This window comes from Lipotes vexillifer, unplaced genomic scaffold, assembly GCF_000442215.2.
Source record: "Lipotes vexillifer unplaced genomic scaffold, Lipotes_vexillifer_v1.1 scaffold514, whole genome shotgun sequence".
Taxonomy (NCBI): domain Eukaryota; kingdom Metazoa; phylum Chordata; class Mammalia; order Artiodactyla; family Lipotidae; genus Lipotes; species Lipotes vexillifer.
The window spans coordinates 1,107,816-1,123,868 of record NW_006789975.1 but is presented as its reverse complement, the minus strand read 5'-3'; the positions used below and the strand labels follow the sequence as shown (position 1 = coordinate 1,123,868).

Below are 16,053 nucleotides of genomic sequence, written 5' to 3'. Positions count from 1 at the left end.
CCTGCTGAAAACCTTCCATGGCTCCTGACAGGACAGTTTTAGTTTCTTTCTTCTTGTGAAACTCAAGGCCCTTCACAACACAGGCCTTGCCACTGGTTTCATCTTTCCCCATTCCTCACCAAAAAAGCTGAACTCTCCATGCTTTTCCCATTTTCCCTCTGCCTGGCTGCTTCTTCCTCCCCTATCTTTGCCTGGGCAGCTCTTATTCATTCATCTACTCCCAGTCCAAATGCCCCCTCACCCAATTCTCCCCTTCTTGCTGACTGAGTGCAGGCTTCCGTCCATTGAGGACCCTGATGGGAGAACCCTTGGTCCTCCAGTCCCTGGAACTCAGGGCTGGCAGAGCTTGCGTGGGGGCAGCAGAAGGGGACTAATGCTGAAGACTTAGGACTCCTGGGAGGGTCTTGAGGAGTTACAAACTGGTAGCCTTTGTTTGGTCTGTAGTTTTCTAAAAATTTAAATTAGTTGGCAGCACTTAAAAGGACATTTGACATGAAAAAATGTGATCTCCCTGCTTCTCTTTAAAAAACTGGGAGATCTGGCAACACTGGGCCTGTTTCCATGTGGCAGTAATTGGCCTGGGCCACTGCCTCGAGCCTTAGTATGCACTCACTGGTGTGCCCCAGTCCCACGCAGTCCCTGTTGCCTGACACCAGACACTCCACTCCTTCACATCACTTGACTGGGCCCCGAGGGCCTTTGAGATTGTGGTGCCCTCCCTTCCCCACCCATCTGGACAGAATTCCTGGGCCATTTACATGGGACAGAAGGGCAGGAGGGCCTAGCTTCCTGTAGGATGTGGGAGCAACCCTCTGGGGCCCAGATCTAGTGAGCCCGTGTGGAGCAAGCAGTCACCACGTGGCCACGGTCCGCCGTTGAGTGGTGTTGGGGTGAGGCCCGAAACCCCAGGTAGCTGACTCCAGCCCCTTGCTCCCTCGGATCTGCAGAAGCTGGAGGAGCAGGAGCAGCGGGCCCGACGGCTCAAGGAGAAGCTGCGCAGCAAGCAGCAGAGCCTGCGGCAGCAGCTGGAGCAGCTCCGGGGGCTGGCCGGGGCGGGTGAGCGCGAGCGGCTGCGAGCAGACAGCCTGGACTCCTCAGGCCTCTCCTCTGAGCGCTCTGACTCAGACCAAGGTAAGTGCCCTCAAGCGGAGGGGTCGAGTGGGCTGAGTGGCCCAGGTCCCCTGACTGGCCTGCTCCCCGTGCAGAGGAGCTGGATGTGGACGTGGAGAGCCTGGTGTTCGGGGGCGAGGCTGAGCTGCTGCAGGGCTTCAGCGCAGGCCAGGAGCACAGCTACTCACACAGCAGCAGCACCTGGCTATGACCCTCGCCTCCTGGAGCGACCTCTGCCCTCAGCCCACTCTCTGCTCTGCCAGGCTGGAGCCCTCACCAAGCCTCCAGGGCTGCTCAGAGTACTGTTGGAATGGACTAAAAGGACCGTGTGGGAACAGGTGCTCCCCGTACCTTGCTGCTGGCAGTCCCACCTAGGACGGGGTGCCGAGCCCCCCTGAGCCCTGCAGGGCAGGCAGCTTGGGCCCAGGTCACCCTTCCAGGCGTTTTTTGTAGCACTTGGCTCTGCTGTCCACAGGGGCAGGAAGCCTCTTGGGTCCTCATGTTCCTTCCTAAACAAGGGCCCCTGGCCTTTGCCCTCCACATACTATATTTTCATTAAAAGCCTCTTTCTTAACTTCCTGTCCATGGTCTTGCCTGGTGAGAATGGGGGAACTCCCAGCCACAGACAAACTGGAAAAGAGGAAATGAGATCCATAGCCACCACAAACACTGCTGTCCACACCGGGCAGTGCCCCTTTACTCCTCACAACTCGGAGGCCTCAGTCCCTGTCTGTCACAGTGGGACTGAGGCTGAGTGACATGACCTGCCTGAGGTCCAAAGCCAGGAAACAGTTGAGTCAAGATTTGAACCAAAGCTTTCTGACTCCAGAGCTGGGGCCGACTGAATTCAACAAGTATTTATTGAGTGCCTGTTATGTGCAAGATTTTGTTTCAGGTACTTGGGACACATCAGAAAATAAAACAAAGGTCCCTGCCCTCATGGAGCTTACAGTCTAGCATTTATGACCACTTCACCTGGACGTGACCCTGGGCAAGTCACTGTATCTCTATCTTCAGCCACCTGATGCAGGAATAAGCAGGCCCAGCTCAGACATGGGTAATGGCCTGGTGTGCTGGAGAGGCCAAACAACACACCGACCCCCAACCCACCACCCAGACAGTAGACAGGGCTGGAAGCTGACTTTTAATAATAAAGTACAAGGAGGAAAGAGCACAGGGACTGGAGCAAGTGGTCTGCTGTGCTGCGGCCCCAGGGCCTGGGCTGGCTACACAAACTGCTGCTGCTGCTGCTGCTGCTTCTTGGTGGCTGCCTTGCTGGCAAGGTCCTTGGCCTTCTCTGTAGCTGCCAGTGCCGTTTCCTTGGCCTTCTCCTTGGCTTCCTTGGCTGTTTCAACAAGGGTTTTGGGAGGGGCTTCACCTGGAGCAAAGGGTGGGGACTGGTTTCAAAGAATGCCAAGACCCACCTAAATCACCTCCCAGGACATTCATCTCCTGTGCACCAGGCCCTGAAGGAAATACCCAGGGTACAGGTGAGTTGCGCAGAGTAGGGTGGTGACAGCTCCAGGCTCCAGCCCAGGCAGGGCAGTTAGGACTTGACTCAGCCTCTGCCTGTGTGCAGAGCCCTCACCTTGCAGCTTGGCCAAGATGTATTCAAAACCCTTCATAGTCTTGGTCACGTTGCTTTTGAACCGGGCGAGACCAAATTCCTGGCAAAAGATGAGAACAGGAAGGATTCTGAGCTGCCCACTGAACCCCAGCCCGGACTCTGCTGGGGTCCCAGAGCCCCAGCACCACAACAACACTGCTCACCTGGACAGCTCTGGAGACACCGAACAAGCTAGAGGAGACCCAGGCTTCCCGGCAGATTTCGGTCCAGCCGCTGTTATCAGAGTTCACACGGTAAACACATCGTTCCTCTACCACCTGTGCAGGCAGTCAAGCCAACCAAAATTGTGTGGCAGTCCTTCACTTTGCCAGCTTGCACATAAATTTGATTCCCTGCCTCTTTTCACTAGGGAAAGCAATAAAATGAAAACCGATTCCTTTCCCTTACTGTGTTTCCAAGCTGCACTTTGGGAAGAGAGTAAGAAGATGGAAAAAAAAGTCACTTTGCTCTCTAAAAAACTCTTCTTCTGACCCTTCAAACGAAAAGGTACATGGACTCTTGAGATCAGCGGAGGGCCTTCCAGCTCCATCCTGGATGTTTTGTACCTTTACATCTAGACATGTGTGGTGTTTTCAACCTGGCTTCCACCCACTTTGGCCCTTGAGCTCCTGGCAATCCAAAAAAAGAAAAAAGAAAAATCCGGCAACCACCGCAGCTCACTATCAGAGAGGAGAAAGTGGACCTGTACTTCCAAGAGAAACACTTAAGACACCTGTCACAGCTGGACTGAAAGACATTTCTTAGAGCTGGATCTTTTCTTTGTAATTTACAAAACACAGCTGTAGTGCCCTCAGGGCAGTCAGCTGTGAGGCCCTCAGATAACTCAGGGGCAGAGCATTAAGCTGCCTACTCACTCTGTGACTTCCCCTCTCTGGACTTCACTTTCCTCTTTGCACAATAGAGAGTAATACCCACCTCCCTGTGTTATTGTGAAGATTAACTGAGAAAGAAAATAACAGTTCTCTGGAAGCTTTTAGGGTACTCACAAGTGGGAAGATACTGTAGGATGTCCCTTAAACCAAACCATGGGTTTTCAAGCCTTTTTAATTTTTTTTAAAGCAAAGGTATGTGGAACCCTTTTCCCCTGAAATCTCAGGCAGAAATCCACTACATAGGACAGATAAAAGACTCTAGTCAAACTGGGGCAAGGGGCCCAGATTCCCCCCCCGCCCCCGCCTAAGGTACATGCAAGATACCCTTTATGGCTTGACAGATTCCTGTTTGAAAACCACTGCCTCCCTCCATCCCTCAGCATCATGCCTGTGGCCCAATCTACACACATGCCAGGCACAGTGTGAGTGCTCTGCATTTAGTACTTACAACGACTCTGTAAAACAGGTAACCCCTCCACCACTGTATGAATGAGTCAAAACAGGTCCAGAGAAGATGACCAGCTGAAGAGATCATCTGAGTTTGTACTCTAGAGCCAACACTCCTCAGATCTGCTTGGATCATAGAAGCTCCCTCATGGCTCCCTAGCCACATGTACCTGGAGCTCTCTAGTTCTGGGGGAACCAAGAGGGAGGGGTCTCACCATCAGCCGGGCATGGTTGATGTTCCAGGTGAAGGTGGTCATGGTCTGGTTCTGTGGGTCCACAATAGAATCCTCCAGGATGTACACTGAGTGAGCAACATTGGCAGGAAATAGTCGCTCAGCCCAGCGGGGCATCCTGTTCGTCTTGGTCAGGAGTCGCCGGGACAGGAGCTTCTGGTCAGGGGTCACCTCCCGGTGCACTATGTCTTCCGTCAAGACATGTTTGCTGCAGGTGTCAGGGTGAAGGTGACCTTCAGGAGCCTGGCCCTAAGAGACTGCCTGTTGGGGTTCCCATCTGGAGCCTCCAGGCCCAGAATGGCCATGCCTTTCCCCAAACTTGCAGAGTGATCTGTGTTGTGGCTCAGACCTGAACTAGAGTCCCTTGAGCCTAACCCAGGGCAAATTCCAACTCCCGCCTCCTCGCTGACCTGGATTCCTAGGCCTTCCAGCAGGGCTGGACTTCATGATTTATTGCACCACTGGAGAGCGTCATGGCAGAGAAGTAGACAAGCGCCCGGATTTCCAACCCCAAGATCCCTCCCCAGCTCCGGTGCCGCCGCCTCTTCCTGTCTCACCACCCTGAGATGAGAGAACCTTTTACTAGGGCCTCAAGTAAACTACTGCCCAGACCCAACCTCCTTCCAGTACTAGCCTGGCCGCTTCCCCGATAGGTCCTCTCGTCCTAAACGTGGCCACGGCTCCGGCGATCCCCCCACTCGAAGTCGAGTCTTTCCCGGCCCCCACACTCCGATCTCCAAACAGCGAGGTGGGAGGGTTGCTCTTTCCAGGGCCACGTACCTATAGGGATTCGGGTACCGCTGCCAAAAGGCAGCGAACACTTGGTCCCAGGAACTCCGGAGCACGCTCTGGCCCAGGAAATACTTCACCATTGTCCAGGCCGGGCGGGCTCAGTGCCCGCGCAACATCAGGGGTGCGGAGCCCGGGGGGCACGCGGAGGCCGGGCTGGAGCTCGACGCTCGGCCGCCAAGCTAGCAGCTCAGTCACTCCAGCGCCGCACCCAAATAGCCTCCATCACCGCCATGAGGATTTGTCTGGCCGCGCGCCACTTCCGGCGCAGCCGCGCACTGCCCACCTCTTCCGGCGCCTGCCCACGTGACCGGGCTGCCCCGCCTCCCCGGCCTCTACCTCCTCCCCCCACGCGGGAGTCGCGGTGCTCCGGGCCGGAGCCAGGTTGGAGGGACTCCTTCCAGGCGCTGGGCAAACCGTGCCGGAGCGGCCCCTAAGCCGGACGGGCAAGCGAGTAACGGAGCGAGCGAGCGACCCGGACGCCGGCGTTGAGTGCGCTTCCCCGCACGCTCCCAGGCCGCCCCGGGTCCTGGGCTCTCAGAAGGAGGATCAGCACCCGGGGCCGAAGAGCGGGGACGGACGGAGGCGTTGCTGTAGCTCAGTATCGTCGCGGCGTCTGGAGCCTTAGATTGGCGCCTGGGGTCGGGGACTGAGGCTCGGGCGCTGCCTGCCGGAGTGGAGATCCGGTTTGCCTCCCGCCCCCGCTCAGGACCCTGAAGCGGGTGAGGCAGCCCCGGGAGCATGAGCGGGCAGCGTGTGGACGTCAAGGTGGTGATGCTGGGCAAGGAGTACGTGGGCAAGACGAGCCTGGTGGAGCGATACGTGCACGATCGCTTCCTGGTGGGGCCCTATCAGAACGTGAGTGCGCCCGACGCGGCCCAGCACGGGTGGGAGGGGGCTAACCCGCATCCGAGGCCCTGATTGCTTCCCCTTGGTTGCAGACCATTGGGGCCGCCTTCGTGGCCAAGGTGATGTCCGTCGGAGACCGGACAGTGACTTTGGGTATTTGGGTAAGTTCTCTGGGCAAGTCCTGGGAAAACCCATTCCTGAGGAGGCGTAGGTCCTGCCTATTACTGGCTGACTTGTGGCCTCACAGAGGCCATTTCTGTTCTCTAGACCACAGTTTAAAAACGGGGTCTGGAGAACGTGGCATTAGTTTGCAGTTTTGGGGAGTAGCTCAGCAACTCAGGCCAGGGCTGAGCCTCCCCCTGCCCTTCAGGACACAGCAGGCTCTGAGCGCTATGAGGCCATGAGCCGAATCTACTATCGGGGCGCCAAGGCTGCCATCGTCTGCTATGGTAAGGATGGTTTTGGCCTGTTTCTCAAACAAGAAGGGGAGGGTGCCAGGCTGGCCTTACAGAACAGCTTCTGACCCTTGGTTGTGTTTCCTGCGTGTCCCACACCAAGACCTGACGGACAGCAGCAGCTTTGAACGAGCAAAGTTCTGGGTGAAGGAACTGCGCAACCTAGAGGAGGTAGGTGGCCTGACCTCACCGAAAGACGAGACGGGTTGGGGAACTGGTGGTCCGAGGGGGGTGACCCTCACCTTGTCTTCTACTCCAGGGCTGTAAGATCTACTTGTGTGGCACCAAGAGTGACCTGCTGGAGGAGGACAGGCGGCGCCGACGTGTGGACTTCCACGACGTCCAGGACTATGCAGACAGTAGCTGCTCCTTAGCTCCCTGGGGCTGGGGGAGGGAAGTGGCTACTTGGGTGGGTCACAGAAAATAGGGACTGCCTTGGCTACCATGGCAAGATCCCCCATGGGAAGACTTTCTCTGGCCTCCCTGAATCTGTGGGGTTCAGAAGATTCCCTGTACTGCTAGCCTTCCCCTTTGTCTGTGTTCACCTAATTCTCAGTATGAGGCTTTAGACACTTCTCTTTACAGATATCAAAGCTCAGCTCTTTGAAACATCCAGCAAGACAGGCCAGAGTGTGGGTGAGTGCTGTCCTGGGCCTCACGGCAGAACACGCAAGGGCAACAGGGGAGACAGAAAAGCCTAGATGGCTGGTTACTGGGTGATCCCAGGGCCACTGGCATTTGATCCTCACCTGTCACCCTTTTTCCTGCCAGATGAGCTCTTCCAGAAAGTAGCAGAGGATTACGTCAGTGTGGCCGCCTTCCAGGTGATGACAGGTGTGTCCTTACCTAGCTCCTGTGGAGACTTCCTCTAGGACCACAGCATCTGGCCCCCTTCACGAGTTACCTGATCCCCCAATAGAATGATGCTGAGCTGCCACCTCTCTCTCTGACAGAGGACAAGGGCGTGGACCTGGGCCAGAAGGCAAACCCCTACTTCTACAGCTGTTGTCATCACTGAGTCACCACTCACCTGGCCTGGGGGAATTAAAGGAATTCCCCCAGAGAGGCTGGACCTAGCTTTTGTCTGGGCTTGGGTGATCACACGTCTGAGCTACCCTGGGTCCCCATGGCAGCAGAGGTGGCACCTGCCTGTGCTGGCCCATGGAACAGAGGCAGCATTTGGGCTGACTGATGGGTACAAGGAGGGTAAGGGCTGATTTGGACCCCAGGCTTCTGCCCTGGACAGCACTTGTGTCTACAAATTATTTAAGTGGCTTCTGATTTGTAAATAAAATCAATGCACTGTGAATCACACTCAACCCCTTTCCCTGCTGTGTGGATTGGGTGTCAAGATACCTAGTACTTTCTGGGGCCACCTGGCGGCCCTCGCTTCCTATATCAAGGCTCCTATTAGCTCTTACTTTCCTTTGGAAACCAACCGGCTTCACCCCAGGGCTGCAGCCGAGATAATGGAGAAGCAGAAGGGCCCTTTCCTATTCTTTAGTGGGGGCAGAGGTAGGGCGAGAAGCTGGGGTTGGGGCAGTGCAAAGCTCACACTTCCCTCCTGGTGCTAAGAGCAAGGAAGGCACTGAAGTAGTATCCAGAGATGAAAGGATCAAGCACTTCTACCTCAGACTGGTTGGCTCTACTGTACCTCTGTCATGTCTAAGTCCATGAGTCATGCCTGTGGCTCAGATCCTAAGCTTCCTGGCAACACCCTATAATGTGGCTTAACAGAAAAATCATAGGTTCTGCAAGACTTAGAAAGGTTTTATGGATCCAGATTGGGATCCAACTCAGCTACTCAGAAAAGGGACTTAAACTTGGCCTGTGTTTCTCATCTGTAAAATGAAGTGACCACTACCCAGTTCAGGACTTGAAGATCATGAGTGAAAAGTAACTGTAGGACTAAATGCTTGTCTTCCCACACTCTTCCCTGGGGCAGAAAGTTCAGGACTAAGTCAGAAGGGAAGCAGATTCCCAGGGTTTCCTGAAAGTGTATTTTTGGGCCTTGGACGTCCAGATATTTCTGAAGAATCAGATGTTACTGTAGACAGGACCAACCCTTCAACCAAAAGGAAGCATATGGCAGCCTTTTTCTGTTATGGGATGCTCAGCCCCTTTGCCTCACTTTACCATTTTAGGCCTAGGCCGAGTCCTCTGCACTGCCCAGCACCTGCTCTAAAAAACTAAAAACTTGGCCAAAATGTCTAGACTCACACTCAGAAAGTGCTTTGGTTCCACTTCCTTTTTAAAAACCTCAAAATACCCTTCCTTCGTGGGTGATGGAGGCTTCCTGTGTAGGGACTGAAACTGATGCCAGCCACTCCCCAAAGCAGCAGAAAGACATTCCGACAGCTGTGGCTACTGGGAGGAAATCCACACCACTCCCATAAGGTGCTTGGAGGAAGGGCTCAGTTCCGTGTCCCTGGGAACTACCTCAGGGGCTGGCTTCTGCTCTCACCCCAAACCCATCCTCCCTCCTGTTAGGCTACATCTCCCCACGGACAACAAAACAAAACACAGGGCAAGGGCCATAAGAGTAAAGTTAAACTTTACTTTACAGTAATTTTTTTTCTATATACAAAGAATTACAGTACATGTTTATGGGGACTCCTAGCACAGGGCTCCCCTCTTTTTCACTAAGAGTTCCACTTATCACTGACAATCTATTGGGGTGAAGGGGGGCAAAAAAAAGTGATGGACCTCAGCTGACACCCCCTCTGCCCCTTTCTTAAAAATATAAAGATAGATCTCTATTGTCAGCTTGTTTTTTTGCCAAGACTTAGCTGCTCTTCCATGAGCTCCTGTGTGCTGCACTCGCCCGTCTTCAACACTCTCACCTACATGCACACACAGGCAGCACCCACCTCAGACCTAGAGACCACCTGTTCTCTGCCCCTACCCTGGAAGTCTAAAGCACCAGAACCACTCATTTCTGCTCCTAACTCCCTAGGCTCACCTACTGTCCAAAAAGCTTTGCTCGATTTCCAGGGTGCTACACCTGAAGCCCTCAACAGCCTGATGTTTTGAGAGTCATGGGAAAGTAGCTCTAGAAAAGGGACCATATGAGTTTAACATGTGCTATTTTTGCTTATGTTGATAGGAAACATTTCTCGCCAGGCTGTGGATTTCTAATTAAAATAAACTCTTTCCACTTCCTTAAGAAATATTACCCTTAATCTTCATAAGCAATAGAGGTGCTCCCATGAGAGTGGAAGAGGTAGAGAGGGGCAGAAGGTAGCTGAGGGAGACCCCATACTTGGAGCTCTCTACCAACCTGTTCAGGCAGTGTGGACAGAGGCTACGGACAAGGTGACACCAGCCCTGAGAAACTCAATGGCCACCCTCATCTGGAAACAGCATCTCTTCCACCTCTGGACTGCACTGGACTATTTCAGGGTCAGATGCAAGATTCACCAAGGCTCTACCTTCCCCTCCTCTAATAAAGCCTCAAGGAAACTACATAAGATCTCTTCTTCCCAAACAGGAATCTGGGTTTCTCAAGTCACCAGTCCCTCAACCCTTGGCAGTGCTTATTTATACCAGGAAATTAGCACCATCATTGCATTTTTTTTGTGTGTACAAAGCAATTACCTATTCTTTTTTTCAATTTATACTACAGCAACCTCTGGCCCTGCTGCACTAACTCTAGGAAGCTCAGCTGAGAGCTAACTGTCCACAGCCAAGCAAAGTCTCGTGCAGCAGCTACCCAGCTCTAAATGATCTGGAATGTCTAACACATGGAACAGCCCAAACATTATTCAGCAGGCCCCAAGAGGATGACAGTGTCCCCCAAAAAAGCCTTAGGAGAAAACCCGCTTTATAGGAGCTGATGGGGGAAAAAAAAAAAAAAAAAATCCATCCACATTTAGTGCTCTCCTGATTCTTCTCCACAGGGGAAGCTGCCAGGACCAGACTTCCTTCCTGCCACTCTGTTCTCACGAGGCAACCTGGGAGTCCAGCTCCTGTGAGTAGATGCTGCCAAGCCTGGAAAAGGATCACTGATGCACTTCATGCCCTGACTGTAGTGTGGGGTGGAGGATGTAAAAAATAGAATAATTATTTTCATCAATGCTAAAGATGTAGATTTGGTAGTTGTTCAGAAGAGGATCAACACAGTGATTTAAATCACTTCAAACTCAGTAACTTCAGGGGGAAGCAGACATTTAAAAACTTGGATGCTTTTGTAGCAGTGACAACTATTTTGCTATTAGAATGGGTTTGCTCCAGTAGAGAAGCAAATGAGGCTTTGAATTCAAATTTCAACAGTTTCCATAATTTTTTCTGACTTAACAGGGCTAGGACAGGTATTAGTTCTCTAACTACCTATGGAAGCTATGGCTTACCCCTCAGAAAGGCTTCCTGGGGAACTGGCTTAGAGGCAGACGCTCTATTGAGATCCTGATTTACAAGCACTTGGCCAAATGCCAAAATACCATCCTACACAAAGATCAGGAGTTTCTAAGAGTAAAGATTTCCTTTTAACTGCCAAGTCACACCCCCTGGAGAAAAGATCTCAGTATAGGTTCCAGGAGAATCCCCAAAGGATGGCAAGGTCACCCCCCCCAAAGGGTCATGCAAGAGTCTCACTTCCCAAAAGTCCTTCCGACCCTGCTTCTAATTGTATAGTTACTGCTTTCGTGATGTTAACAATCTAGTATCAAATGCTATCAGTGGGCCTGAGAGTTGAACATCTAATTTCCAATCAACCTAAGAGAGTCTTACAATGGCCCTCAAGAAAGCCAGGCTGGCTGTCCATCCATTTAAATAAACAGCTTCAGAAGTTGTTTCCTACGCAGGTCTGGAAGGAAGCTTTCCAGTGAATGGGAGAATGGAAAAAACTGAAACAAAACCACAAAGTGGCCCACCTTTCCCTCACTCCTTCCTGTCCTGTGAGACTATCTAGAGTGGCTGTCAAGTCAATTACCTACCAAAGCCTACATAAGAGAAGCTCCTTCAGGATCAAACTTCTCCACTTAAAAATTTTACATAGCCTGCACACCCCACCCCCCAACAAAATTCACAGTTTATTTCATGAAACAAAGAGCTACGGTAATTTAACACACAACACAGTGGAAAGAGATTCTGACAGCGCAGTGCGGATATCTTTTTCTGATCACAACTACAGATGACAGGAGAAAAAAAGGGCACAGGACTGGCACCAAGCAAATCCTACTCATACAACCTAAGAGAATAGGGAAAGGGACCTACTAGCTGCAGTTATATACTTATTATTCTCACACATGATAAATACTTAATATAATGAACTTTAATGTTCTGGGTGGATTTCTTTAAAAATATCTTTTCCATGGTTTAAAATTTTTTTAAAAGAAAATAAGATGCTTTGTTTTCTCTTCCTCTAAAACAAAGAGCTTTTCCTCTCTGATGATGTGGGAAGAGAGACAGGATGAAAGGGGAGAACTAGGCAGGTGGAATTTACAGAGGAGAGTCTGAGGTCTAAGAGAGATGCAATAGGCCCCTAAACTCAGGGCAGCCCTGCCCAGCCTCATGCCTCTGCCTGAGTTCACATGTCTCAACCCCAGAGACAGACTTTGGGAAATAAAAGCAAATTCTTTTTAAAATCTTTATATAAAGCGCAAATGCTTCTATAACAACAGTTGTTCCCTCCTTAGAAGTATGGGAGTAACCTCAATAGAAACTCAGGAGGAAATTGGGACAAAATACAGAATCCTATTGAGGGTGTAAAAGCCATAACTGAGACAGAAATGGCCAGGAGACCTTGGGGCCAGGAGATGGCCTGTTGGCTAAAGCTGCTGGCTAAGTTGGCAAAGCAGAGAGGTAAACATGTTTGGTCTAGGGACAAAGAAGGGGTGGGTGAATGGGAAGGAACTGGCCAAACAGCACTTCCTGTTGGCAGTCAGTGAGCTGGGTGAATGGTAGGGCAGGGTAGCACCAACAGATTTCCCAGCCCTTGGGCCCCAGCTCAGGGCAGCAGTAACAGATAATCAGCAGTTATGAGGAGTCATCTCTTGGACTGGACATTACTCTAAACGCCACATCTTGCCAGTCATGGGGAAGGGTTCTGGCTTGCCTTTGAGCTAAGTCAGCAGGCAGGTGCTCTCAATACAGAGCACAGCATTTCTCAGGAAGAGGGTGGTAGAATCCACTAGTGAAGAAGACTCCCTCCATTCAGGTAGGAGGGCAAAGGATCAGGAGAGAAGTAATTTCTTGCCAGGATCTGGCACTCTCCCTGAGCTGGTGGTGGATCTAGCCCAGAGCTTGCCAGAGATTCCCTAGGTCTACTGCCCGAGACTCTGAAATCTGAAAGCACCTGAGTGTTTGGGGGACAGGCATGGGGTGGGTTGATGTAAAAGGAGGAAAATCTGTAGAAAAGAAAGGTAAGCTTGCCAATTGCCTTCTTACACTGAGGGAAAGCTGTGTCCTCACAGAGCCCAGCCCCCCAACCAACTGCTCCACCAAGAACAGATCTTTAGACTCTCCAGAGCCCAGACAGAAGCAGCAGAGGCTGCCCAGCCAACAGGCCCTACCTGCCTATAGAGGAGACCTCCGCATGAGTGTACACGCATGCACATACACACAGGCACACCTGACCAGGAGACACTCAAAACAACCACTTCTGGGGCCACAAAGGACATGACAAAATGAACCCGGAGCCCCAGGGCCCCTCAAACTTCCTGTTATTTCCTGGTCAAAGGTTCTTTAAAAATAACCTGGGAACCCAGGCAAGCATGTTAGGCTCACAGGGATCAGGTCTTATTTATCTCTGTATCTCCTGCCAGTGACTAGCACCAGGCCTAGCACACATGAATGTTCAAGAAATCACCACCGATTTGAATGGGTATCAGTTCCTCCCAGGGGTTCATCAGGTACCCTCAGTGGGGCTTGGTAGGGCTAGAGAAATAGCTTAGAGAGCCCCTCTACCTTCAACCTGACCAGCGGAATTGAATCCCATGCTTGACTCCAGAGTGGACTTTTTATTTCAAGTTCACCATGAGTAAAGGTTGGGGGAAAGAGACCCGAGTCTGTCTGTCTCCTTGGCTGGGGCCCACTTGGATTTCCATACATGGTTCACACAACCACAAGCCCCCACTGGCTAATGTCGCAGGAGCTCTGAATGTTGGGATATAAGGAGAGAATATCAGTGGAAAAGTGTTGGGGTCTGTCTGTTTTTTAAGAGGGAAAAAGAAGATTTTTCCCTTCCCCAAGAACCCTGGGGGCAGCTGGTCTGGTCATGTGGCATTTACTGGTATTATTTCTGTTCTGACTCTGCACACTTGTGACTGGAAGGAGCCTGGTTAAGAGCTGGAAGGGTATTTTGCTCTGATTTAGGGTCTTGCCCTCTCCCAAGAGACCAGCAAGTCTGTGCCAATGTCTGTGTGCTCCCAGAGGACCAGCAAGACTGTGCCAGTGTCTGTCCAGCCACCATGGGCCAGAGCCCTGGCCCCGGTGAGGCCTTGCCCAAGGCCCAGGGACTCTGCTCTGTGGTTGCCAACTTCTTCTCTTCAGTGGAGAGGGAGGATGGGGCCTTCCCAAGAGGCCTGAAGGACTGCCCACTCTTGGCAGCAAGTCCAGGTAGTTGCTGGCCTCCGGCCATCTGCTTCACCAGGCCTGGTGCTTGGCTGGGAGGCCCTGGGGTCTGCTCAGCCCCTGCAGGTGCTCTTCCTGAGGCCTGAGTTGCTGGCTCATACAAAAAAGCCTTGGCAGGGGGCTGAGAAAGAAGTCTGGCCTGGGTGAGTGATTTAACAGCTTGCCAGGAGTGCTCTGAAGGGGCCGCTGCTTTGCCCGGTGGCTGAAGGACAGGATCTGACACAATGCCTCTCTCAATGGCTCGTGACATCTGTCCCAGACCTTTGCTGGCAGGCCACGAGCTCGACTCCAACACTGGCATCTTCTCATCAACCTGTGGTGTGATCTCATGGGGAGAAGCTGCCCGTTCCTTCTGGCGAGGAGTTAGGTCTATGAGATCCATCACCAAAGCAGCTCTATTTTTTGACTGAGTATTCTGGTCCACAGGCCTCAGTGCTTTTTCTTTAGCTACCAGGGTCTGGACCACAGCTGATAGTACTTTGTCAGGAGGTGGGAGTCTCTGGGACAAAGAGGCATGGGATTTTTCGGGGGGCCTGTCTGAAGTCTGGGGTTTGGGACCGCTGGTGACTAGCAGTTTGTCTGGCTGCGGAAGTCTCAGGCCAGTAGGGACAGGGGTTTTCTCCAGTGACTGGGGCCTTGGGCTGGCAGCACCTATGGATTTATCCAGCCTTGGGTCAGCTGTCCCCAGAGGTCTTTCCAGTGGCTGTGACCTGACTGAGGGTGAGGAGCTTGGGCCGGTCACTGGAGAGGGTTTGTCAGATAGTTGGGGTCTTGGTCCTGCCATTGCAGGTGGCCTGTCCAATGGCTTCTGGCTGGATACCAAGGATTGGGGTTTGGTCCCTGACCCAGCAAGGTCCCTGACCCTATCTACAGGCTGGGGCCTGGAGTCAGTTCTATCAGGAGGCCTTTCAGGCAGCGGTGGCCTCTGACAAGTCCCTGCCAGAGCTTTTCTGGACAGCGACAGCATCTGGTTGGTGTCAGCAGATGGCTTGTCCGACATCTTGGGCCCCTGAGCAGCTACTCCTGATGATTGCTCTGCCAGGTGAGTGCCTGGGCCTGGAGGCAGCGGTACTATAGGAGGTACATACTCACGGATCTCCCCAGGTTCCAGAGGGTTGGGCCCACAGGGATCATGCTCAGTACAAGACAGACGCCCATCCAGTTTGGAGATGAAGAGCATCCCTTCCCGATGCTGCTTACAAAAGGAGCTGGGACACATCTCACAGAAGGAGGCTGCTTCCTTTCCGCAGATGTCACACTGATGCCAAGGACACTCCCATTTCCCTGAAAACACAGGTGTGAAACAAAGGCTTAGGAAAACAAGACATGCATATGAGATGGGTCATGCCTCTGGAACTAAGTCAAAGGAGTGATTTCAAACTGCTGCCTTCTGCAGAGAGCTCATGCCACTTGCCCACCTCCCCTCCCCCAGGATCTCAGCTTTACTTTCTGCAAAATGCATAAAAATAACAGCCAACTATCAAGTAGCAACTGAGTATCAATTAAAAACCAAGCAGGGGGCTTCTCTGGTGGCGCAGTGGTTGAGCGTCCGCCTGCTGATGCAGGGGACGCGGGTTCGTGCCCCGGGTCCGGGAAGATCCCACATGCCGGGCAGCGGCTGGGCCCGTGAGCCATGGCCGCTGAGCCTGTGCTCCACAAGGGGAGAGGCCACAACAGTGAGAGGCCCGCGTACTGCAAAGTGAGAGGCCCGCGTACCGAAAAAAAAAAAAAAAAAAAAAACAAGCAGGAGTAAAAAAACAACAAAAAAAACCCAAGCAGGAGTAAACCCTGATTTCTACAGCTATTTCCAACAAGGAAAAAAGCAACAACAACAATAAAACAAAACCCAAAGCTCCCCTTAGATGGAATGTGAAGATATTACTTTCATATTTTTACAAACTCCATTTGTCCTGTACAGCCTTTAAATATTCAACTCTATGGGGAAAATCTCAACCAATTAAACTGCTTATTTGGTTATTACTAGGAACAGGGGGCAGATACACCAAGGTGAAAAATGGAAGCAGATTTACCTTTGCTCAATGTTAAGTCTGGAAACTAGCACAAACTTTACCTGTGTTGTCCACACAGAATCAGCAGGA

General features: G+C 52.1%; 4 protein-coding genes across 7 annotated transcripts in view; 2 read left to right on the top strand and 2 right to left on the bottom strand.

Moving 5' to 3' along the window:
- The window catches only part of MXD3 (MAX dimerization protein 3), a 6,029-nt gene extending 4,345 nt beyond the window's left edge, over window positions 1–1,684 (top strand). Inside the window, exons 5-6 of the mRNA XM_007463092.1 lie at window positions 948–1,131; window positions 1,206–1,684. Of these exons, the coding sequence (XP_007463154.1) occupies window positions 948–1,131; window positions 1,206–1,321 (300 nt within the window). The 3' untranslated portion in view covers window positions 1,322–1,684. The remainder of the gene's footprint in view (window positions 1–947; window positions 1,132–1,205) is intronic.
- Window positions 1,685–1,942: 258 nt separating this feature from the next.
- PRELID1 (PRELI domain containing 1) lies at window positions 1,943–5,356 on the bottom strand. Of its 3 annotated transcripts, none has more exons than XM_007463089.1 (5): window positions 5,070–5,356; window positions 4,272–4,497; window positions 2,881–2,994; window positions 2,693–2,777; window positions 1,943–2,482 (listed from the first exon to the last, which is right to left on the bottom strand). In XM_007463089.1, the coding sequence occupies exons 1-5, from the start codon at window positions 5,159–5,161 to the stop codon at window positions 2,337–2,339; spliced, it is 663 nt and encodes a 220-aa protein (XP_007463151.1). In that variant the 5' UTR covers window positions 5,162–5,356; the 3' UTR covers window positions 1,943–2,336. The 3 variants fall into 3 exon arrangements, with proteins under 3 accessions (XP_007463151.1, XP_007463152.1, XP_007463153.1); XM_007463090.1 differs by having other exon boundaries at window positions 2,337–2,488; window positions 2,699–2,777; window positions 5,070–5,161; XM_007463091.1 differs by having other exon boundaries at window positions 2,337–2,455; window positions 2,699–2,777; window positions 5,070–5,161.
- A 74-nt stretch (window positions 5,357–5,430) lies between these two features.
- Window positions 5,431–7,696, top strand: RAB24 (RAB24, member RAS oncogene family). Its single transcript, XM_007463088.1, has 8 exons — window positions 5,431–5,936; window positions 6,020–6,088; window positions 6,298–6,376; window positions 6,486–6,553; window positions 6,642–6,741; window positions 6,968–7,018; window positions 7,154–7,216; window positions 7,336–7,696. The coding sequence occupies exons 1-8, from the start codon at window positions 5,820–5,822 to the stop codon at window positions 7,398–7,400; spliced, it is 612 nt and encodes a 203-aa protein (XP_007463150.1). The 5' UTR covers window positions 5,431–5,819; the 3' UTR covers window positions 7,401–7,696.
- Window positions 7,697–13,326: 5,630 nt separating this feature from the next.
- NSD1 (nuclear receptor binding SET domain protein 1) overlaps window positions 13,327–16,053 on the bottom strand; it is a 130,390-nt gene continuing 127,663 nt past the window's right edge. For both annotated transcript variants that reach the window (XM_007463086.1, XM_007463087.1), the window contains one exon: window positions 13,327–15,238. In XM_007463086.1, the coding sequence (XP_007463148.1) occupies window positions 13,617–15,238 (1,622 nt within the window). In that variant the 3' untranslated portion in view covers window positions 13,327–13,616. The remainder of the gene's footprint in view (window positions 15,239–16,053) is intronic.

What these genes read in the sequence shown, in the direction of transcription:
- PRELID1 (XM_007463089.1), bottom strand. Translation starts at nt 5,161, where the DNA reads ATGGTGAAGTATTTCCTGGGCCAGAGCGTGCTCCGGAGTTCCTGGGAC. An exon ending in CGGTACCCGAATCCCTATAG is followed by an intron (nt 4,498 to 5,069) that starts GTACGTGGCCCT and finishes TGACACCTGCAG; the next exon opens with CAAACATGTCTTGACGGAAG. An exon ending in GTGTCTCCAGAGCTGTCCAG is followed by an intron (nt 2,778 to 2,880) that starts GTGAGCAGTGTT and finishes ATCTTTTGCCAG; the next exon opens with GAATTTGGTCTCGCCCGGTT.
- RAB24 (XM_007463088.1), top strand. Translation starts at nt 5,820, where the DNA reads ATGAGCGGGCAGCGTGTGGACGTCAAGGTGGTGATGCTGGGCAAGGAG. An exon ending in AACTGCGCAACCTAGAGGAG is followed by an intron (nt 6,554 to 6,641) that starts GTAGGTGGCCTG and finishes CTTCTACTCCAG; the next exon opens with GGCTGTAAGATCTACTTGTG. An exon ending in CAAGACAGGCCAGAGTGTGG is followed by an intron (nt 7,019 to 7,153) that starts GTGAGTGCTGTC and finishes TTTTCCTGCCAG; the next exon opens with ATGAGCTCTTCCAGAAAGTA.